Source organism: Crocuta crocuta, unplaced genomic scaffold, assembly GCF_008692635.1.
Source record: "Crocuta crocuta isolate KB4526 unplaced genomic scaffold, BGI_CrCroc_1.0 scaffold130, whole genome shotgun sequence".
NCBI lineage: Eukaryota > Metazoa > Chordata > Mammalia > Carnivora > Hyaenidae > Crocuta > Crocuta crocuta.
In genome coordinates this window covers 8,986,466-9,010,842 of record NW_027527920.1, presented here as the reverse complement: position 1 = coordinate 9,010,842, position 24,377 = coordinate 8,986,466, and the positions used below count along the sequence as shown (strand labels likewise).

Sequence of the window (24,377 nt, the reverse complement as noted above, 5' to 3'; positions counted from 1 at the left end):
TTCACACTTCTAACCTCCCAAGAGATCTTCTTGCCACAGGTTTTACCTCTACTCTGCCTTCCACCCCACTACCAAAGTTACCTTTCCAGAATGCAAATCTGGTCACCTCCTTGATTATTGCATGCAAGACAGAGGTCCAAATTCTCATGGTTTTCAAAGCCCTCTGCGAAGTGGCCCTCCTGACTTACTCTTCCAGTCACATCTCCATCCATCCTTTTCCTTTCATGTCAGTTCTTCCAGTTTCTTCAAAACAGTGTGCTTTATCCTATGTTTAACATGTCATTTGTTTCTCTTCCATATACCCCACTAGATGTATATGTCTGTAAGTATATATAACTGACTCATACGCTGGAGAGCATGCATAATAAATTTATGGTTTAGAGAATGATCATGAAAGGCTATCATGTTCCCACCATCCGGTTAGGAACATTTCCATACCCCCCTATGAGATCATGTTCTTTTCTGCCTCTGTGCCTCCGCACATGCTAGAATGCCTTAGTCTGTATGGTGAACTCATCATCATTTGGAACCTCAGGTCAGCTCTACCTCTTCTAGAAAGCCTCCACTGACTCCCTCGAGAGAGACTTAATGCTTCCATTATGCCTCCATTATGGCATTCCTAACAGTATTATATTTGCTTACATGTTTGTCTCCCCCAGTAGATTGAAGATTCCAAATATTTAATCTCTGAATCTCCAGCAAGCAGCATAAAGGCTGGTAACACAGTAAGTGTTCAGTAAATAGAATATATGTCCATACAACCTGGTTTGCCTGGGAGAGTCCTGGTTTATGCTTGTTGTCCACAAGTAATTATTCTAAGTGCTTCCTTTACTCAGGAATGTGTCTAATGTAAATGACCAATTATATGATCACTCTGTCAATGTGACATGGATGGGTTAATGAATGGAAGAAGATTTTCAGGAAAAGCAAGTATGTAAAGATTTTAAAAATTCAACAGCTCGCTACTGTAGCTCTTTCCTATTCGAGAAGTGCTTGACTCTCTTGGAGACAGAGATGAATTTCAACAGACTAGATGCTCAATAACCTTTATTGCACAATTAACTTGAAAAATGTTAGCATATTCCTACTTTAAGAAAACGTAGATGTTAAATATGAATTTATACTACCATGTGACAGAGATGATTAAATATTATATATGTTTACTACGTTGTAGGAACTAGAAGTTACATAAATTTTTAAGAGCTGACTTTACTGCTTGTTGAAAATCAGAAATGTAGATTAAATACTGCTTAAATGATAGCATAATCAATGGGGGCATACACACACACACACACACACACACACGTCAGCTGCATTTGCTTTTACAGAAAGATAAAATCTCCTTGAGTTTCACATTATAAATAAAAATTTTATTTTAATTAACTTTTATTTAAAGATTTTTTTGGTTATTCAAAAAAGGGTCTTTAATTACTGTTAAACAAAAAATGGGAAGTGAGGTAATTCATCTTTTGACAATAATCTTCTTTCCCTCTAACAGTATCATCTTTGAAAGTCAACATAATTCCCTGTAAAGAAGGCTTTTAATAAATTACAAATATGTAGTAGATTCTTGTCCATCTACTTCCTAACTACTTAATGCACTGTTGCATAGCAACAATTTTGTTTTCCTGCTGCTTCTTTGTTGGCAGTCTGAGAGTCTGAAATCTGCACTGGCTTGGGTGAGCTTGGGAATCTTTCTGGTACCAGGGGTGCAGGTATCCATTGTAGAAATCAGTAGCTGTTAGTGTTTTCTTGAGCATCACCGATCGAACACCAATCCAGCCATCCTAAAGAGCAAAAGACAGTGACTAGACAAAATTCACGGTAGCAAAATTCACAGTAAATTTTAGTTTATAGAACTTTTATCATGAGAACAGACAAACCTACAAATCTTACCAAATGCCTAGCTGCAGATAGCACTTTACTAAGTAACATACCATGATTCTTTGACTCTGAGTTTATTGCTGAGTGATAACAAATGTATAGACCTATATAAATTAAACCTATTTAAACATAAAGGGAGCAGAATAAAGGAGTATGTTATAGTTGCATAGTACTTTACAGTTTTTAGAGTTTGTCCATGTATCTTATTATGACTAGTCATAAAAATAGAACTGCTCTAAAAGTAGTTCTCTAAAAGGCAGATCCAATATCATCCTCAGAGGAAATTGATTTTAGAAGAGAAACCTGATGCCCAGAGGTGAGTGATTTGTCCAATGTGACATAACTGGTGGGACTCAAACTCACATGTTCAAACAACCCCACCTTCTATGAGAGCAAATTGCAGATTTGCAATACAGATATATAAAGACCCAGACAGGACAGCAAACATATGCACCCTACATTGTTCAAGAATAAGTTGAAGAAAGATGAAAAGAGGCTGATGTGGGAACTCTGTATCTATAGTCTGTGTAGGTCAGATCATTCTACCACTCTTTCATTCATAAGTTATGTATGTATGTATGTTTATTTTTAGAAAGAGAGAAAGAGCACAAGTGGCGGAGGGCAGAAAGAGGGTGAGAGAGAGAATCCCAAGCAGGTTCTCTGCTGTCAGCGCAGAGCCCAATGTGGGTCTTGAACACACAAACCATGAAATATGACCTGAACAGAAACCAAGAGTTGGACACAACCAACTGAGCCACTCAGGCACCCTTATCACACATTTTAAACACAGCCTCTTGAGCATGAAGCATTGCACATAAACACCATATGAAGGAAAATACCAGGAAATGGAAGAAATGTGCAACAGCTCTCAGGCCACTGTCATTAAATAATAATGGTTCTAAAGTCATTTTATTTTTATTTTTTAATGTTTGTTTATTTTTTAGAGAAGGACAGAGAGCAAGCAGGGGAGGGGCAGAGAGAGAAGGATACACAGAATCCAAAGCAGGCTCCAGGCTCCGAGATGTGAGCTGTCTGGACACACTCCGACATGGAGCTCAAACTCACCAACACTGATATCATGACCTGAGCTGAAGTCAGATGCTCAACTGACTGAGCCACCCAGGTACCCCTAAAGTCATTTTAAATAGTTAAGAAATCTCCTCTTTAACCACTGTTGAACACTAAAAACAAGTAGAATACCGGCACTGTGGTCGTTTAACTACATACTTTGGTATGTCTGTCTTCTGTGATAATCATATTAGCAAGATGACTTGCTAGTTAAACAAGACTTGTTTTTTGTTTTTTTTTTTAAAGTTTATTTATTTATTTGAGAGAGAGAGAACAGAGGAGGGACAGAGAGAGGGTCCCAAGTAGGCTCCGCACCATCAATGCGGAGCCCAATGTGGGGCTCAAACTCACAAGCTGTGAGATCATGACCTGAGCCGAAATCAAGAGTTGGTCACTTAACCAAATGATCCACCCAGGTGCCCCAAGACTTGTTAGTTATTAACAAGAACTTGTTAATTAAATTGGATTAGTGAGAATATACAAATTTCTTTTAAGAAAGCACTAAGGTTACTAAATCTTCAAGTAATAGTGCTTTGGTAAAACACTTAAAAAAAATTATACTAGAGGGGCGCCTGGGTGGCTTAGTAGGTTAACCGTCCGACTTTCGCTTAGGTCATGATCTCACGGTTCGTGGGTTCGAACCCTGCGTCGGGCTCTGTGCTGACTGCCAGCTCAGAGCCTGGAGCCTGTTTCAGAGTCTGTCACTCCCTCTCTCTCTGACCCTCCCCTGCTCACGCGGTCTCTCTCTCTCCTAGAAATAAATAAAACATTAAAAAAAAATTATACTAGAGACTATTTTTTTTTAAATGTTTTTATTTATTTCTGAGAGAGAGAGAGAAGAGAGACAACATGAGCATGGGAGGGTCAGAGAGAGAGGGAGACACAGAATCTAAGGCAGGCTCCAGGCTCTGAGCTGTCAGCACAGAGCCTGATGCGGGGCTCGAATCCATGAACCGTGAGATCATGATCTGAGCGGAAGTCAGACACTTAACCAACTGAGCCACCCAGGCGCCCTAAGACTCTACTATTTCTTAAGAAAAATTAAACTGCCCAGATTGAGCCACTGCTCAATCTGATGGATAAACAGTTGATTGAAATCTTAACTAAAAATGATTAAACTCAGTAAAACAAGTACAATATAAAACTAAAGGAAAACGTACCTTGCAACAAACCAGCAGTATTTGTGACTGTTTGTGATATATTACTGATCCTGGAATAACAGGTTGTCCTGTTAATTTTGGATCTAAAAGATGGGGGTGGGGGGGAGAGAATAATTATGTAACTTCATGGTGCTTCTGAAAAATAAAAAAAAGAGCATCCTAGGAGGCAGTACGAATACTAGAGAGGGCATACCTGCTGATGCCCTGACTTTATAATCCAAACTTATGATGGAGCCATAATGCTGAATTTAGGAGTTTTGACCATTTGGGGGAAATAACTAGCTACGAGTGGAGAGGTATACAAGAAGCTTAGGATCTAAGCTGGCCCTTCCATCCATGACCACACAAGTCCCAATTCTTAGATTCCTGGGGAACTGTGACTCTTTCTGAGCTTGGCCAGCTCCCTCTGTGACTCACACTCCTTCAGTCCACATTTGGAGGGCACTGATAGGCTTTAGAACGAACAGACTGTGTCATAAAATGCTATACCCTGGCCTAGGATTCTCATTAAGATACTCACCAGAATGAAACTAACCAAGACATTTTGCACTCCCTGAAAACCTTAGTATAAGGAATCAGAGCTTAAAATAGGATAGTAACACTGCTTTGCCTACTTCCCACATTCTTATGATGACTGAATGGAAAAAATACTTGTGAATGGACACTGCAAAGAGTAAGACAGTAAATGAATATAAATTATAATCATTATTGAACTGACACAAACTAAAAGAACCCTTATTTTTACTAACTGTAACCTGTGGTAAAAGACATATTTTCAAATGTGAAAATTTTCCACATCAGCTATTCAAAAGTTAGTACCAGTGAGGATTGAACTATTAACTTCTACCAGTTCCAGAAGTTTAATGGTATTATCCATCCAGAGTGTCTGCAACGGAATCTGCAAATAAAATTAAAGAAGGTATGATAAAGGAATACACTCAACCCCAAACCCTTTTCAACTACTATTTTATATTAATTTGGTCTGACTTCTCTCCCAATTACAGAGAAATTGGGAGCTAAGTCTCTGAACCTTAGAAAACAGAACCCAGGTGTGTCCCTCCACATCAGTCTCCAAGATTTTAAGACCTTAAACACTCTTAAAAATCAGTGTTTAGGGGTGCCTGGGTGGCTCAGTTGGTTAAGCGTCCAACTCTGGATTTTGGCTCCGGTCACGATCTCCATGTTGGCAGTGTAGAGCCTGCTTTGGATTCTCTCTCTCTCTCTCTCTCTCTCTCTCTCTCTCTCCCTGCCCCTTCCCAGCTTGCTCTCTCTCTCAAAGTCAATAAATAAAAAAACGTACTGTTTTACAAGGGACTTTTTTGTTTAACTATAAGCTTGGGCAACTTTCATCAGTGCATGTATGTCTATTTCACTCTTTATCTGCTGTACAATATTACATTTTATGATTATACCATAATTTATGCAACCAAAACCTTTATGATGGACATTTCAATTATTTTCAGTTTCTTACTCTTAATAGTAATTTTTTCCTAGTGTGTGGATGTTTAATCTTGGGTATAGTAATTTTTTTTCTGTGTGTAAATTTTTTAGCTTTATGTAGTAATATTAGCCAGTCTTTTCTCTCATGACTCCAGTGGTTCATGTCAAACTTAAAAGGGCTAACCCACACTTTAAGATTACTAATATTATAAAATTATTCAACTTTGTGGCTTTACTCTTTTACATTTAAATGCTTGATCCATCTACATTTTATGTTGACTCTGAAAGGCAGGATTTGAGGGCTTCCTCCTCTAATGGCTAATTAGTTCAATTGTCCCAAACCTATTTACTGGACAATCCATCTCACCCTTCCCCACAATGTGAAATGCCACTTTTGTTATATTTTGATTTTAGACTCATAAAAATTAACACGTACCAGAACATAAGTTCTCTCAAATTTCTGAAGTAAATAAATTGATTTTCAGACTGTAGTTCAATACTCCATTTCATATCAGGAAAGTAAGGCCCAGAGAAATGCAGCTATTTTCCCAAGTTTAGACACAGTTAGTTAGTAGAGCCAAGGACCGGAATCTGTGCTTTCTCATTCTCAGCTCAATGCTCTTTTTTATGACATCCCCTAAAGAGGACATTTAATTTTCAGAAGAATTAGGTTGTTGCAAAGATTTGAACATTGCATCAAAGAATTAAATACATTTGATTCATAGGTGTTCATGATCTTCAATGTGACATATCTTAGTACAATATCCTCTTTTTTTAATTAAAAAAAATTTTTTTATAGCTTATTTATTTTTGAGACAGAGAGAGACAGAAAATGAGTGGGGGAGGGTCAGAGAGAGAGAGGGAGACACAGAATCCGAAACAGGCTCCAAGCTCTGAGCTAGCTGTCAGCACAGAGCCCAGCATAGGGCTTGAACCCATGAAGCGCGAGATCATGACCCGAGCCAAAGTTGGACGCTCAACCAACTGAGCCACCCAGGCGCCCCAATTTTTTATTTTATTTTTTTTTAAGTAGGCTTCATGCCCAGTGTGGAGCCTAATTTGGGGCTTGATCTCACAACCCTGAGATCGATATCTAAGCTGAGATCAACAGTCAGACACTTAACCGACTGAGGCTCTCTGGTACAATATCCTCTTCTCAAATTTGCTGGCTTATTTTTTTTTCACTCACTTCCAGTAAGAGTTATGAAATAATTTTCATGTGTGTACCTCTTTTTCTTTCAAAGAACTCAAAATACTTTTGAAGCATGCTGACTGAAAAAAGGTATATGTTTACTGAGAGTTATAAACATGCTAGGCATATAGTTCTTGTTCAGAAGATATTCTTTTTCCTCTTGAGGAGGGTTAAGGTCATCTTCACCTAATCATCAAAGGATTGCAGAAAGCAAAGGGATGGTAAGAATATAGTCATTTCAGTATCCACCATCATTACTGTCAAAATCATATGTTTGCTCGGATTTACTTCACAAGGTTTATCTTCTTTGATCTTGGCAGTTATGGACATGGTTATTAACCCCATATTAGAGGTAAAAAAGCAGAAATCCAGAAAATATTTGAGTTTTGCTCCTGGTTAGCAAATGGCAGCTCTAGGAATCAAATTTCACCCCCTGGCTCCTAAGTTCTCATTCTGTTATAGCACAAGCTTGTTCTAAGTAGAGAGGAAAGGTGAATTACAGAAGATAAGGGCCATTATATAGTAATGTAACTGTGTTTAATTTTTTAAGGAACTGTCAAATATTTTCCATAGCATTTGTACCCATTTATATTCCTATGAATAATTTATGAAGGTTCCCAATTTCTCCCTATTCACGTCAACACTTGTTATTGTGTTTTTTTAATTATAGCAATACTAGTGGGTATGAAGCGGAATCTCTGTACAGTTTTGATTTCATTCTTATAGCAACTAATGAAAATGATCATCTTTTCATGGTTTTAGTGGCCATTTACAGATCTTCTTGGAAGAAGTAACTTTTCAGATGCTTGGCCCATTTTCTAATCATGATGTTTGTCTTTTTGTTGTGGAGTTGTAAGAGATATTTATATATTCTTGATATTAGACCATTATCAGATATGTGATTTGCAAATATTTTCTTCCACTCTATAAGCTGTCTTTTCATATTCTTGATAGTGTTCTTTGAAGCCCCAATAGGTTTTAATTTTAAAGTCTAATTTCTCTATTTTTAGTTTGGTTACTTAAGCTTTAGGTAACATATCTAAGAGCCATTGCCTAATTCGAGATCATGAAGATTTACCCATAGGTTTTCTTCTAAGAGTCTTATAATTTCAGCTCTTATATTTAGGTCTCTTATCCATTTGGAGTTTATTTTTATACATGGTGTGAGGTAGGAATCCAAATTCATTTCTTTTGAATGTGGATGTCCAGTTGTCTGAGTACCATGTGTTAAAAAGACTATTCTTTGCCGGATGCCTGGGTGGATAAGTTGGTTAAGTGTCTGACTCTTGGTTTTAGCTCAGGTCATGATCTCAAGTTTGAGCCATATCAGGCTCTGCACTGACAGCAGACAGCCTGCTGGGCTCTCTTCCTCTCTCTCTCTCTCTCTGCCCCTCCCCTGCTCGCACTTTCTGTCTCAAAATAAGTAAACTTTAAAAAAAATTTTTTAAAAAGACTATTCTTTTCCTACCAAATTATGGTGGTACCCTTATCAACAATCGATTAGCCATAAATGTGAAGGTTTATTTCTGGGCTCTCAATTCTGTCCCATTGAGAAATAGGTCTATTTTTATGTCAGTACCCTACTGTCTTCATTACTGTAGCTTTGTACTAAGTTATGAAATTAGGAAAGATGAGTTCTTTAACACTGTCCCTCTTGTTCAAGATTTTTTTTGGCTATTCTGGGTCTCTTGGGATCCCATATGAATTTTAGGATAAGCATGTCAATTTCTGCAAAGACATCAACTGGGATTTTTATAGGAATTGTGTTGAAACTGTGGATCAATTGGGGAATAGTGCCATCTTAACAATATTACGTCTTCCAATCCATGAACAACAAGGTCTCTCCATTTACTTAGGTCTTCTTTACTGCTTATTAGCTCTAAAAGTTTCTTTTGTGGATTCTTTTATGATTTTCTATATATAACATCATGTCATCTGTACATAGAGCTTTAGTTATTCCTTTCCAGTCTGATTCCATATTTTCTTTTTTCTGGCCTGATAGCCTTGGTTAGAACCTCCAGTACAATGTTGAATAGAAGTAGTAAGAGTGGAAATTTTTGTTTCATTCCTGATCTTAGAGGGAAATCTTTCAGGCTTTCACCATTAAATATGTTAGCTGTGGGTTTTTGTCAGGTTGAGGAAGTTCCCTTCTATTCTTAGTTTGTTGAATATTTTTATCCTGAAATGGTGTGGGATTTTGTCAAATGCTTTTTCTGCTTCTATTGAGTAAGTTATATGCCCTTTATTCTATTAATATGGTGTATTAATGGACTGAGTTTTGTATGTTGATTCAACCTTGCATTCCTCAGATAAATCCCACTTGGTCGTGGAATATAATCCTTTTTTATAAGTTGTTTGATTTAGCTTGGTAATTCTGCTGAGGACCTTTGCTGCTACATTCATAAGGTGGTTTTCTTTTCTTATAAAGTCTATATTCCTGTGAAGCCTATTTTCTTGTGAAGTCTTTTTTTGTGAAGCCACTGTATTCATGTGGCTTTCTTTTCTTGTGAGGTCTTTATCTTGTTAGGCTTCCTTAGGTTTTATACTAGCTGCTCCCTCTGCCTGGAATGCTCTTTTCCGGATTTTGGCATAACTGGCTCCTTACTGTCTTTCAGATCGAAACTTAAATGTCAGTTCAGAGATGCGTTCTCCATCTACCTAATCTAAAATAACCTCCAGTTAATCTATCACATTATCTTGTTTTAATTTTCATCAAAGAATTTATCACACCATCTGATATTTTTCTTATTTATTTATTTGTTTCCATCTTCTCACATCATCTGTATCTCTAGTACCCAGAACAATGCTTGACACATAGTAGGCTTTCAAAAACTATTTTGTTTAATGAATGCATGAATAATAGCAGTTAACATTTAATGAGTACCTATTCTTTGCCAGAAACTATACTAGATGCTTTATATACATTGTATCAGCCCTAATTTTCAGATGAACAAACTAAAGCTCAGAGGTTAAGTTACTTTCCCAAGTCTACCAAACTAGGAAGTGGCAGAGACAAGAAGGAAGTCAGCTCTGTCTGGCTCTAAAGTCCATGTCCTTTCCCTATGCCATTCTGCTGCAATGGGGAAAGTACAAGGTTTACAGTGAGACAGATATGGTTCATAATCTGACTCTCACTAACTAAAAATGTGACCTTGTGCAACATTAAATAACCATCCATTCTCTACTTCAAGCCTCAATTTCATCAACTTAAAATCAGAAAATACCCATAATGTGAGGTTGTGATCCTCACTGAAGAACTTGGCATGCTAGAGCTATTCAGTGACACAGCTCTCCTTTTGAACCAACATTACTAACAGGTAGTCCATTAAAAATCCCACACTTGGTAGGCCGAGATTTCAAACAACACAAGAGGCTATCAAAATGAAGAGGGGGAAAAACAGTGAATTTTCAAAGAACTGAGAATTTAACTCAGGTATTTTAATAAATATTTATTTTTATTTTTTAAAAAAGATTTTAAGTAATCTCTACACCCTCAATGTGGGGTTTGAACTCACAACCCCAAGAATGAGTCAAATACTCCACTAATTGAGGCATCCTGGCGCCCCAGGTATTTTAATAAGTATTTAATAAATACTATACATATACATAAAGAGTTATGTAATAAGTAAACAATTTAAAGTTATAACTCCATCTTGTGTACCATCTGTAGAAACTGAGGATTTAAGAATTCAGTTGTAAAAAGTTGGCTACAGACAGAAAGACATACTAGAAAAAGCACTGGATTAGGAATGAGAAGATTTAGATTCATTATTTAGTGACAGGACAGTCATCATTCCCCTCATCCATGAAATTGGTAATAAACTTTGGTTATGGGAAACTGCAACATATATATATGTGTGTGTATATATATATATATATTCTCGAAAGTGCTTTGTAATTCTAAGGCCCATATAAAAACTTAAAGGAATGACATTCTGATACATGCTACAACATGGATGAACCTTGAAGACATTATGCTAAGTGAAACAAGCCAGACACAAAAGGACAAATACTGTATGACTCCATTTATATGAGGTACCTAGAATAAGCAAGTTCTAAGACACAGAAAGTAGGACAGTGGTTACCAGAGACTGTGGGAAGGGGAGATGGCAGAATCAGTGTTCAGTGGGTACCGAGTTTCAGTATGGAATGATGAACAAGTTCTGGGGACTGACAGTGGCAATGGTTTGCACAATGATATGAATGTAAATGCTACTGATTTATACACTTAAAGAAATTGTTCAAATGGTAAATTTATGTATATTTTACCAAAAATTTAAAAAGTTTTAAAAATAAAATGAATTTCAGGTTTTTTTGGTTTGAGATTCATCCCTAAATAAAAATATTTACAGTGTGCGCGCGCGCGCGCACACACACACACACACAGACAATTAAGTAAAACTGCAACCTGACTTCCAACTTACTGTATTTCCAATGGCACGATACAGTCTGAATATTTGCTCTGAAGTTTGTTCCTCCCATTTTATACAGCTGGTACCAGCAGAAATCTTAGGGGCTACAAGATAAAGCCAACAGCAAGAATAAATATCAGGTTCTAGGGCCACGAATTGATAACTATTGATGCTAAGTGATAGATAAAGAAAACTTACATAATTTTCTCAATTTTTGAATATGTTTGAAACTTTTCATAATATAAAGTAAAAATAAATCAATTATACAAATACTAGAAGAAAAATGGGTAGAACTCTTTATAACGTGGGAGTAGAAAAAGCCCTTTTAACAATGACTCAAAATCCAGAAGCAATTAAAGAATGATAAATATGACTACATAAAAATAAGCTTTTAATAAAATAACCTTTTGTAGGACAAAAAGAAAGGTCATAAATCAAAAGACAAATGACAAACTGAAAGTATCTGTAATTTTTATCACAATACTTTAGATCTATTTATAACAAATATAAATTATATGCTAATTTATATCTATGCAATATTATAATGTTAATATATCTAGGAGTACTATATATCATATAGATTTATTTAAATCTATTTTATAGGGGCACCTGGGTGACTCAGTCAGTTAAGCGAAGTCCACCTTTGGCTTAAGTCATGATCTCACAGTTCCTGAGTTCAAGCCCCACATCAGGCTCTGTGCTGACGGCCTGGAGCCTGGAGCCTGCTTCAGGTTCTGTGTCTCTTGCTCTCTCTGCCCCTCCTCTGTGCTCTGTCTCTCTCTCAAAATTAAATAAACATTTAAAAAATTTGTTTAAATCTATTCTGTAAAGTACTCCTAAAAGCTAAGAAGAAAAAAACCAAAAATGTGATAGAAAAAAGGGCAAAAGATATAATGTCCTTTCCCGGAAAAAAGAAATGCAATTAGTCCTTAAACCTAAGTAATGTAAACTAAAACTACTCCAAGATGCTTCTCATTTATTTGATTAGGAAGTAAAATATGCCCCAAGTTATCTATAATGGCATTATTTGAAATAGCAAAAGTTTGGAAATAACCAAAGTGTCCATCAATAGGGGATCTGTTGAATAAATTATGATCTATCCACACACGTGAGAACCATGCTGCCATAAAAAGGAACAAGGAAAATCTCTTCTTACTGATAGGAAAGGGTTTCCAGGGTACATTGCTAAGTTAAAAAACAAAAACAAAAACCCAGAGGTACAAAAGAGTGTATATTTTATGCCACCTTTTGTGAAAGAAAAGAGGAAAAATCAATAAAAAATACATGGCTTTGCTTATTTTGATAAAAGGAAACAACTGGAAGGCTCAATCAGAAACTCATAAAATTACTCATAGAGGGAGGGAAACCGGAAGGAGGAACTAGGGATGGAAGTGAAACTTCTCTAATTTCTCAAATGGCTTAAATTTTTTAATCCTATAGATGTTTTATATGATTCAAAAAATCAAATTTAATCAAAAAGAGGCAAAAAAAGCAACTCTGAAAATTGAAAACAAACTGAAGCAAATAAATTTAACTATATATCAAACTAGATAACAAAACCAAATGGAAAAAGTAATTATCTTCTGTAAGTTTTGAACACAGTACTCTGATTGCCTGCTCTTAGCACGATATAGTTTATGGACAAAAAAAACCTGCAGAGAAATCTGAAATATTACTCAGTAGTTTCACTGTTTGTAGTCATACTGGTGTTATAATTTTGAAACTATTTTATGCCCAGCAATTAAATAAATACGTCAGTGTTAATTTCTGAAAAGATACTCAGTTTAAAAGAAAATATAAGAAAAATTCTGAAATTAAAATTTAAATCAGTAACAGTATGAACTCAAAAATTATTTAAAAAGCATAATTCCTGAGGGCCCCTGGGTTGCTCAGTCAGTTAAGTGTCTGACTTCAGCTCAGGTCATGATCCAGCTGTTCAGACTTTGAGCCCTGCGTCAGTGGTGACAGTGGTGACAGCTCAGAGCCTGGAGCCTATTTCAGATTCTGTGTTTCCGTCTCTCTCTGCCCCTCCCCTGCTCATGTTGTCTGTCTTTCTCTCTCTCTTTCAAAAATAAACAAACATTAAAAATATATATATAATGTCTCACCTTGTTTACTGACATCTTAACCTCGAACCGCAGTTGTACCAGTTTCTAAATATCACCCCCTGCTAAAATGAACAAGGGAGAGCTGGCTGATTCCAACATGGGACACAGAATTCACAAGGTGAGCCTGGGACATCCTAGAAAAGGAAGCACTAAAAAACTAGCTGGGGTTGTCAAAAGGATACAGAACCAGGGGTGCTTGCATGGCTCAGGCATCTAACTTCAGTTAAGCATCTAACTTCGGCTCAGGTCATAATCTTACAGTTAGCAAGTTCAAGCCTAGTGTCCGGCTCTCTGCTGACAGCTCAGAGCCTGGAACCTGCTTTGGAATCTGTGTCTGCCTCTCTCTCTGCCCCTCCCCTGCTTGTGCTCTGTCCTTTCTCTCTCTCTCAAAAACAAATAAACATTAAAAAAAAATTTTTAATAAAAATAAAATAAAGGATACAGGACCCAACTTTAAGGGGCTCCCACTGGCCAAATCTGGGATGACTTGAGCAGCACAAAAAATTATAAATTAATAATAAAACACAATAAGTGAAAATCCACAAATCAAATGATAATTTAAAAAACTAATTTGCAGGGCGCCTGTGTGGCTCAGTCGGTTAAGCATCTGACTTCGGCTCAGGTCATGATCTCATGGTTCGTGGGTTCAAGCCCTGCGTCAGGCTCTGTGCTGACAGCTAGCTCAGAGCCTGGAGCCTGTTTTGGATTCTGTGTCTCCCTCTCTCACCCTCCCCTGTTCATGCTGTGTCTCTCTCTCTCTCTCAGAAATAAATAAAAAACATAAAAAAAAAAACCCAACCTAATTAGCTACCATAATCAAAGGTGATTATGGCACCAACTTCTTCCTCTAAAAATTGGTAGAGAAAGAATCAAGCACTGATCCTACCATTTTTGGATGAATAAAAATTCATCTTCAGTTAATGAGGAAAAGCTCTTCTTTATAGGATAATGCCAAATATTAAAAGTAAAAGGAATTGGAAAATCACCACTTTGCAATCCCTAATGATATAATTCATTTAACGAAGAAGCATCAACCCATCCCAAAATTATTATATGAAAGGTTGTTAGAGAACAGAATATTGGCGTTACCCCACAAATTACCTGCCAACTGCAAAGGGAGAAACAAATCTTTGTACTGGATTCGACCGAATGATCCAATATAACCTCACTAGCCTCGATACAACCTAGTATTATGCCTCACTGATCTGACATCCAAAGACTGGAGTAGACAGAGGCAACACTTCTCTGAGTATATCCTTTTAAATAGTTTGACTTCTGAATCATGTAAATGTCTTACATGTTGAAGAAATATATCATAAATAAAAATAAAAGGGAATCCTTAAAATTAAAATTAAACTGAAACAAATATCATTGGAAAACAACATCATCTATGAAATACTCTTTCCAAAAACTTCAAGCCTTTAGAACTTCCAATTCACAAGAAATCTAAGGGCTAGAAAAACAAATTAAGCAACACTGGAAGGAAAGACGACTAGCCTGGTCTCTTCAAAAAGTCAATGACATGGAGGGAAAAAAATAGTGGAGGAATTACTCTAGAGTAAAGAGACCTATCAACTAATTACAATCAGATATTATTTTGAAAAATATATGTAAAAAATAACTTTTTAGACAATTAGAAACATTTAAATATGCATTGGGTATTAGATGCTATTAGGGAACTGTTCGTTTCTCTTAAGAGATGCATACTGGGGCGCCTGGGTGCCTTAGTCGGTTAAGCGTCCGACTTTCGCTTAGGTCATGATCTCGCAGTTCGTGGGTTCGAGCCCTGCGTCGGGCTCTGTGCTGACTGCCAACTCAGAGCCTGCAGCCTGTTTCAGAGTCTGTGTCTCCCTCTCTCTCTGACCCTCCCCTGCTCACGCTGTCTCTCTCTCTCTCCTAGAAATAAATAATTAAAAAAAAAAAAAAAGGAGATGCATACTAAAGTATTTAGGGCTAAAAGGTTATGATGCATACTTCCAAAGGATTAAGCAGAAATTTAAAAATATATACTAAATAGGGGCACCTGGGTGGTTCAGTCGGTTGGGCGTCTGACTTCTGCTCAGGTCATGATCTCATGGTTCGTGGGTTTGAGCCCCACGTCAGGCTCTGTGCTGACAGCCAGCTCAGAGCCTGGAGCCTGCTTCGGTTCTATGTCTCCCTCTCTCTTTGACCCTCCCCTGCTCTCTCTCTCTCTCTCTCAGAAGTAAATAAAACATTAAAAAAAATAAAAAATATATATATTAAATAAACACACATACACACAAACAGAATTAAGCAGAAATTTTAAAATATGTACTAAATAGGGGCACATGGGTGGCTCAGTCAGTTAAGAGTCAGACTTCAGCTCAGGTCATGATCTCACAGTTCACGACTTCAAAGCCCTGCATCAGGCTCTGTGCTGACAGCTCAGAGCCTAGAACCTGCTTCAGATCCTGTGTCTCCCTCTCTCTGCCCCTACCCCACTCACACTGTCTCTCTCAAAAACAAAATAAACATTAAAAAAAATTTTAAATATGTACTAAATACACACACACACACACGCACACAGAAAATATGGCGAAATATTTTTAACAATATTAATAATTGTTGACGCTGGGTAAAACAGGATTCACCATCTTTTAACTTCTCTATGTTGGCTACTTTTCAATATGAAGAAGTAGGAAAAAATTTCTAATCCTTCAGGAGGCTACATGGTAAGAGAGAAAGGGAAACCATACCAACCATTTTTTGGAAAGGGACATACAAGTGGGCACTAAACCGTTAGTCAAAATTAAGGGAAATAACGCAAGTGAAGAAGTTGGAGCGTTTGGGTGCTATCATGACAGACAAAACCTCAGGGAGGGTGGAAGGGTCTCCGCAGCCCTCACTCACCATGTGTCACTCCCTCAGTTGGCTGCTGCCTTCCATTGCTCAAACTCTCAGGCAAATTTTTCAAAACTGAAATAAGCTTAAAAAAAAAAAAGAGAGAGAGCAACATATTCAAGATGAGAAGAAAAAAACAGAAATACATTATAATTTAGTACCATGACACTATCATGGTCATGGTGTTTTGAAGGAGCTGTGTGGCAGGGCAATAAACTGGCTTAAGCTGTGATGACACGTTTACTCAGTGGAGTTCAAATGTAGATGTCGCTCTCAGCAGAGTATGGGGCAATGTTTTGCTTTTAGAGAACGCTGAGCTTTGCCTGGCTCTGCACGCTCTGGTGTCAAGATAGCATGTGCTCCAGAATTCACACTCTGACCCTGAGGGAGGGAAGGCAGTGGAGCCTCAATGAAGGAGAATGTACTCTGGGGTCACACAGTTCTGGGTTCAAATCCCGATTCCACCACCTACTACTGAGTCATTGTGGAAAAGTTATTTGGACTTGTGTGGCCTTCAACATCATCATCTGTAAAATAGGTGACAGTAACAGCTACCTCAAAAAAAAAAGCTCCACAGAGTTTCTAGAATAGTCCTGGCACATGAACCAGTGCTCAATAAATGAGAGCCCTATTACAAAAACACTTCCGAGGCGAGCGCCTAGATTAGAAAGCACCATCTAAATGGGGGAAAACAGAAAATTAACTAGTTCAGGTGAAAATCATTAATGTGGTCATTAAGTATTCACTCAGACCTACTACATGCAGACTCAAGCTATACAAAGCTGAAGAGCTCATATATGGGTCCGCAGGGCTCCAGTGTACGTAGAGGCGATGGCAGCCACGCAGGCACAGAAGGGCCCAGTCACTGAGGGAATGTCCACTGGCCAGCCTGACGGGGGCGCCAGGTGAGTCGATAAGAATGAGGGAAAGACTAATGGCCTCACTGAAACGTGGTGTGGTGGACCACAGAAAGGCATGTGTTTCATTTGAGAGCCTTTATTAAGCACTTACTCTATAAATTTCTCAAAGACTTACATGAGAAATGCCAACCTAAATTTTAGGAAGCCAGGGACAGAAATCAATTAAAAGAAAAAAAGCTGAAAATTTCACATCACAGAAGTGTTTCTTTCATCATAAACAGGAGACCTGCTGAAAGAGTAGAAAGCAGTGGGATGTGGGAGAACCATACCATGTTGGCACCCAGTCTTGACAGCACTGCCTCCAGTTCCTTTGCGGTGCTGTTAGGTGGCACAGGAACTGTTTCCTGTTTGAGAATTGGGCCTACATCAAACCTACCAAAAAGCAAAAGCAAATGATAACATTACTACTTTTTAAGATCAGTATGTTTGTCTACATGATGATTTACACACCACAAGAACAGTTTAACCATGGCTGTGAATCTGATGGTTAGCCATTAGCAAAAGAGAAATGTCTGTGTGAAAGAAGCAAAATCTCACCTGTACTTAGATTTTAAATCTGTTTTCCCAAAGGCAAAAAGTATGAAGGTGCACATGAGGGATTTAATTGTAGTTACAAATAATTCCACATTGGGGCTCCTGGGTGGCTCAGGATGCTGTTAAGCGTCCATCCCTCAGCTCAGGTTGTGATCTCACTGTTCGTGGGTTCGAACCCTGCTTCGGGCTCTGTGCTAACAGCTCAGAGCCTGGAGCCTGCTTTGGATTCTGTGACTCCTTCTCTCTCTGCCCCTCCCCTGCTCACACTCTGTCTCTCTCTCAAAAATAAATAATAAAAACATTAAAAATTATAATAATAATTTCACCTTTAGTAATAAATAGTATTTTAAAAGTTTCTATTTATACAACGAAGGCATAGAACGAAAAATTGATTTTCCAAGGAAGTACAATTAAATTCATGATGATTTCTTCCTATGTTTCCTTTCTCAAAGGACAAGAATTTTGCCTGGATTATAATCACTGGTGATTAAAAGTAGGTACAAGTGTATTTGCATTCCCATAGTCTTACATTTTTACATCCAGGTCTGTAAATACTGGCTACCAACTTTATTAGAAACATGATTTTAAATATTTCACTTTGTGGTTGTTAATTCTAGTTTCAATTTAATTTCAATTCTAATTTCAATCTAATTTCTACTCTAAGAGCTTTAATAAAGTTCTTACTATAAAAAATTATAAACATCCATAAAACCAGAGTGGACAGTCACTTGAATCCCCAAAAAACATCACCCAGATTTTAGAATCATCAAAGTTTTGCAACTTGTTTCATCTGTCCCTCCCTTTTTCTGAAGTTAGTTAAAGCAAATCCCAGATATGCATCTGTTCTTGTGAACTTTTGAATTATTTTCTATGGGGACACTAGGTGATAACAGATAGCACCTTAATATAATCCTGTTTCTTAAACCATAGTATGATTTTTAAAAAATTAAATGTTTAAGACAATTATATTACACATTGGCATACAATATAGTCTTACTCTAGGTTCCAAAAATTTTTGACCACAGAAACCCAGGCCAAGAGAACCGAGATTCATAACAACTAATATACAAAAATCCACCTCTCAGTTATACAACGTCTTTTAAAGAAATTCACTTGTTAATGGTATAATTTCTTTCAATTAATAAGTCAAACATTTCACAAGGACTTTAAAGAGATACTTCGTAATACAAAACCACATATAGTTTGTGTTAGAAACCAGGTAAAGACAGAAAGGGAAGGCAATCTGGAGTTAGAAGAATTAGCACCATCCACTCATCCACTTCCATGTCCCCTCCAAACAGACTGACAGCAACATTCAAAATCACAAAATCTAGAGAAAAGAAAATATCTTCTACCTTTTAGGTCTAATTTGCATAATTGTCACTCCAGTAACTGTGTCTCCATGAAGCACGGTATGGATTATAGGCGCTGGACCACGCCACCTTGGGAGGCAACTGGGATGGACATTCAAAATGCCACTGAGTCAGAAAGAGGCAGAAATTAGTGTGCAAATGGGCTTTACCATTTAGTTCCTGCTCCCTAAACAAATATGCTGCTTTTTATCACTATACTTCCCTAGAAAGCTTGAAAAACAAAGTTAGATCTAGTCTTATACCCGGGATGCCTGGGTGGCTCAGTTGGTTAAGGGCCCGACTCTTGATTTCAGCTCAGGTCATGATCTCACCATTCGTGAGTTTGAGCCCTGTGTTGGGCTCTCCACTGACAGTGCAGAGCCTGCTTGGGATTCTATGTCTTCTCTCTCTCTGCTCCTTCCCTTCTCGTGCCTCTTTCTCAACAATAAATTAAAAAAAAAAAATCTAGTCTTATACCATCGGTAAAGGGAGCCAGAGATTAAGTTTACTCTCTTACCATAAGAGGCCAATGAAACTCAATTAAAAACAGAACAAGAACAAACTCACTATTCCAAAGATGGTCCACAACAGTCTGTGATGTCTGGGAGTTTTTAAAGATTTTTTTTTTTAAGACATCTCTACACTCAACTTGGGGCTTGAACTCACAACCCCAAGACCAAGAATCACATGCTCCACCGACTGAGCCAGCCAGGTGCCCCTGGGAGTTTTTCTTTTCAATAAGAGCAAAAAATACCTTTTATACTGTATGAGAAGAACCACTCAAACGCTACTGTGCATCTCATGGACAATGTGAATATTTATAGTTTAGTTTCATAATTACCCTTGTTTCACTTAATGTGCATAAAGAATGCCTAAACCAAGCTTCTTGACTCCCCATCCAATGGTCTATTTTTTTATCCTAACACACCTATCACCCATAGATGAGCAATTTAACTCATCTACTAAGTAAGTTGTCTTAGTTTAATGATGTCTCCACTGCAGGAAGATGCACTTGGGAGTGTATGTCTATGAGACGAGAGTCTTATATTCAAAGCTCTGTTCAGACCAATCTCACTCATCCAACAAATATTTACTGAGCACAGTTCATGTGCTGGCATGGTTCTAAGTGCTGGGGATATAAACAACATTGAACCAAAGGAGAAAAAACTCTGCCCTCAGGGAGCTTACATGCAAAGGTGAGAGATAAGCAATAAAGAAAAAAGTGTAAAAAGGTTGCCAGATGGTTCTATAAGGGCTGTGGGCAAAAATAAAGCAGAGAAGGGGTAGGAGTATTAGGTGGGAGACTACAATTTTAATAGGAGTCACAGAAAATTTTACCAGTAAGACATGAAGAGATGAGGGAATAAGACATGCAAACATAGGGGCGCCTGGGTGGCTTAGTCGGTTAAGCGTCCGACTTTCGCTTAGGTCATGATCTCGCGGTTTGTGGGTTCGAGCCCCGCGTCGGGCTCTGTGCTGACTGCCAGCTCAGAGCGTGGAGCCTGTTTCAGTCTGTGACTCCCTCTCTCTCTGACCCTCCCCTGCTCGCGCTCTCTCTCTCTCTCTCTCCTAGAAATAAATAAAACATTAAAAAAAAAAGACATGCAAACATTCCAGGCAGAGGGAACATAAGCATAGAGGTCTTGAAGAAGGTAAATGCTGGGCAAGTTCAAAAATTGCAGAGAGGCCAGTGTGGCTGGAGTGGAGTAAACCTGAGGAATAACACTAAAACAGCCAGGAAGGGACCAAAGCCAGTAGGTAGGTCCATACAGGCTCATATAAGGACTCTGACTTCTTCTGAGATGGGAAAACACCAGAGAATTTTGAGTAGAGTGACATGATCCAACTTCTGCTTTAAAAGGATCACTTTGGGGTGACTGGGTGGCTCAGTCAGTTAGCATCTAACTCTTGATTTTGGCTCAGGTCATGCTCCACGACAGATGTGGAACCTGCTTAAGGATTCTCTCTCTCCCTCTGCCTCTGCCCTGCTCAGCTGCTGGGTTGGTAAAAGACTGAGAAGGCCAAGGACAGGAATAGACACCAGTTAGGGGGCTACTGCAGAATGACCATGAGATCAGTAGCAGTAAAAGTGTTGAGAGAGCCAGTCAGATTCTAGATAGAATTTGAAGGTACAGCCAATAGGATTTCCGGATGGACCGGATATGTGGGGCGAGATAAGCAGTAAGAATGACAGAAAGGTTTTGAGTCTTAACAACTAGAAGAGTGGAGTTGCCATTTACGGAGACGAAGATCTGGGGAGAACCAGGTTTGAGGCACAAGTTCAGGAAAGCAGTTTAGGATATCTTATGTGTAAGGTGCCAACCAGACAACCAAGCAGAACTAGGGAGGAGGCAGTGTGCATCAGGGGCCTGGAGTTCAAGGTGAAATCTGAACTGGAGGGATAAATCTGGGAGCTGTCAGCATATACATGGAATTTATTTTATTATTCTTGTTAATGTTTATCTATTTTTGAGAGAGAGAGATGCAAGCAGAGAAGAGGCACAGAGAGGGGGATAGAGGACTGGAATCAGGCTGTGTGCTGACAGGAGCAGAGCCCAATGGGGGGCTCAAACTCATAAGCTGTGAGATCAGACCTCAGCTGAAGTCAGAAGCTGAATCCACTGAACCACCGAGGAGCCCCCATATACTAGGAATTTAAATGAGGGTGAATGAGAGCACACAGATCAAGAGCATCGTATATTTCAGCTATTTGTGACACAAACACAATTTTTTTACCTTAAGAGAAAATACTAAAGACAGAAGAATTAGAATTCAAGTCATTGCACTTTAGACACCAGGCCCATATGTAAAAACCAAGGCCTCTATACTTTATTTCCTTAAAAAAAACTTACTAGGGAAATTTAAGAATAAGAGCCTCACTCAAAAGTCGGCCAAATGAAGCTACCACTCCAACATCATAGTCTCCAGATCCCACATCTGGCCACTCATACACGGGAAGCTGAGACTGGACAGCGTATTGCTTCACTGGCAGTCCTTTTGGGGATGGGGAGGGCACTGTGACCACTTCCAATTTTTCGATTAAATCTTCCTCTTTGTTTTCCCTACAAAAAGAAAGATTGGAAGAAAATGTTAAGAAAATGACTCAAAGCTAAACTACTTCCCATACCTCCACCATATTTTTATGGTTAAATTCACAAAACATTTAAGGGTAAGTGATTAAAGCTAGTACAACTGACAGACTGAGGTTTTATTTTGTATTTATTTTAAATTATTTTTAAAGAGCTGCATGTGGCTAGTGGCTACTGTTTGGATAGCCTGGTTCTAGAAATTTCCTGTGCATACAGAAACACATACAGTACATTTTACACAGCTAGAACATTATACCTATTGTTCTGCATTTTGGTTTTTTCCTCCTAACACTATATATACTATTATACGAGTCTTTTTAAAAAGTGGGTTAAATATACACTTGCTAGTATATCTGTCAAACATTTCTAAAATAAAAAACTGAAAACAGTAGCTGTCTCTGAAGAGAGGAACTGGGAAATGATAGAGGCAGAAGAAACTGACTTTTCACTGTATATCCTTTGAACCTTTTGAATTTTGTACCACAACCATGTGTTAGTCAAACAATAAATACTTTATACACACACACACACGGGCATCATTTCATAACAATACATTTACTACTTTCTTTTTACCTGCTGTATAGTATTCCAGTACCTGGGGGTGGGGTTAATTATTTAGCAAGTATTGCATCAGGTATGGAGAAGTAATAAGGAAAGGAGTATATAGTGACAAAGCACAGGGATAATGGAATGGCCAAGTGAAACATCGCAGAAAGGTCAGCACAAAAGCAGTGAGATTCTGAGGCAATCTGGGGAAAGCAGCATGCTGAAAGTACATCAGGGAGGATGTGCAAGGGGAACATGTGTGAAGGGAGTGTTTCAGGGTGCCAGGGCAGAGCGCTGGAGGGAGGGATATGATACAAGGGGATTGACGGGGGAGTCCATAGGAGGGCTGCTGTGAAGAATCTGCAGGGAAGATTTGGTGGAGAAGACAGAAAGGAGTGCCCCACAAGTGCCCTCCTCCATGCCCATCACTCCTCTTCCCCCCCCCCCTCCCATCAGCCCTCAGTTCTCGGCATTCAAGAGTTTCTGATTCAAGAGTTTGCCTCCCTCCCTCTCCCCAACTATTTTTCCCCTTCTTCTCCCCTACGGTCCTCCGTTAACTTCCTCCTAATCCTCCTATACGTGCAAACATATACCATGAACTTTCAAAACAGGATGGACCTAAATTTTTTCCCCCAGTAAATAAGATTTGTTCAATTTTAGAAATACTAAATGTATAAGAGTTCTGATTTATAAATTTATTCAGTTGAAAATAGTTCGGTTTTGGACTCTGTCCTCATTTCGGCCCCCAGAAAACTGGGTCCCGTTGTATACAGGGAGGAGATGGGGCGCAGGGAAGTGAGACGCGGGTATGCCTGTGCCTGGTAAGAAGCCCAAAGGATTGGAGGGTACAAATTAGATGAATAGGAGGCAGAAGGAGGAAGTGGAACGGAGAGGACTTTGAAGTCAGACCCCGTTTCAAGGCCAGACCAGTTCATTTGATGATCCTGGGTAATCGCTTAACCTCTCGGAGCTCCGGCTTCCCTACACACAAATGCGGCAAGGGAGCGGTGGCTGTGGACCGTGAGGTGGCTGAGGACTAGCGTGGGCTTGGCCCCGTGGAACGCCGGGTTGCGCTAGGAGAACGGATAGACAGAGCCGGGAGCGGGAGTGTAGACCGGAGGGACCAGGCGGGAGCGGTGCACCTTCCGGGCTCCCGGAGACACCAAGGTCTGGGCCCGGCCTTCCGGCGCCGCTGCTATCCCTGACGAGGAGTCCAAGCCCTCGAAACCGGCCGCAGTGGCTCGACAGCAGCGGCTTCGGCAGCCGGGCCCCCCATGCCCCGGCCCCGGTACCTGGCGGCGTGCAGCGCCCGCAGCGCCTCGCGGGCAAACTGGTCCGTACCGAAGAAGAGCACCCGCCAGGGCGGCTTCTCGCGGACTCGGACGCCCCTGCCGTCTTCCTCGCCAGAGGACGCGCCAAGCCCGGCCAGCACTCGGCACTGGGGACTAGGCCTTACGTCCGGACCTCCACCCACCGGCAGTGACCTCCAGCAGCGCCGCACCAGAACCCTCATAGCCTCCGGAGGCAGCCTAACCTGCGCAGGCGCGACGGAATGAGGGAAGGCGCGTGCTAGGCCAGAGGGGAGGGGCCGGGGAGGAGAGCTGAAGGGCGGGGTTTGCTAGCGACTGGGGGCGTGGCCTGCACGGTTGGAGGCGTGGCCTGCCTGTGTCGGAGCTCATCTAGGAATTTACTGGCTGGTACTTCCCCGTGATTTTTGTTGCATTTGTTTGCACCATTTAGCTAGTCTTAAGGCTGGCTTTTGGGAACTTCCCAAAAGACTGCTTTTGGGAACAAACCATGTGTTTTCAGA

At 39.3% G+C, this 24,377-nt stretch overlaps 1 protein-coding gene across 1 annotated transcript; it reads right to left on the bottom strand.

The window, feature by feature from the left end:
- Nucleotides 1–1,197: 1,197 nt before the first annotated feature.
- MTFMT (mitochondrial methionyl-tRNA formyltransferase) lies at nt 1,198–24,115 on the bottom strand. The gene is made up of 9 exons (XM_077747103.1): nt 23,860–24,115; nt 21,785–21,994; nt 18,936–19,058; nt 17,316–17,418; nt 16,136–16,211; nt 11,169–11,260; nt 4,932–5,010; nt 4,113–4,195; nt 1,198–1,787 (listed from the first exon to the last, which is right to left on the bottom strand). Exons 1-9 carry the CDS (start codon nt 24,078–24,080, stop codon nt 1,590–1,592), a joined length of 1,185 nt encoding a protein of 394 aa, XP_077603229.1. The 5' UTR covers nt 24,081–24,115; the 3' UTR covers nt 1,198–1,589.
- Nucleotides 24,116–24,377: the final 262 nt, after the last annotated feature.

Coding starts and splice junctions, on each gene's coding strand:
- MTFMT (XM_077747103.1), bottom strand. CDS start 24,080: ATGAGGGTTCTGGTGCGGCGCTGCTGGAGGTCACTGCCGGTGGGTGGA. Junction 4,196..4,931: donor TAATAGTTCAATCCTCACTG/GTACTAACTTTT, acceptor CCCATCTTTTAG/ATCCAAAATTAACAGGACAA. Junction 1,788..4,112: donor TACTGCTGGTTTGTTGCAAG/GTACGTTTTCCT, acceptor TTTGCTCTTTAG/GATGGCTGGATTGGTGTTCG.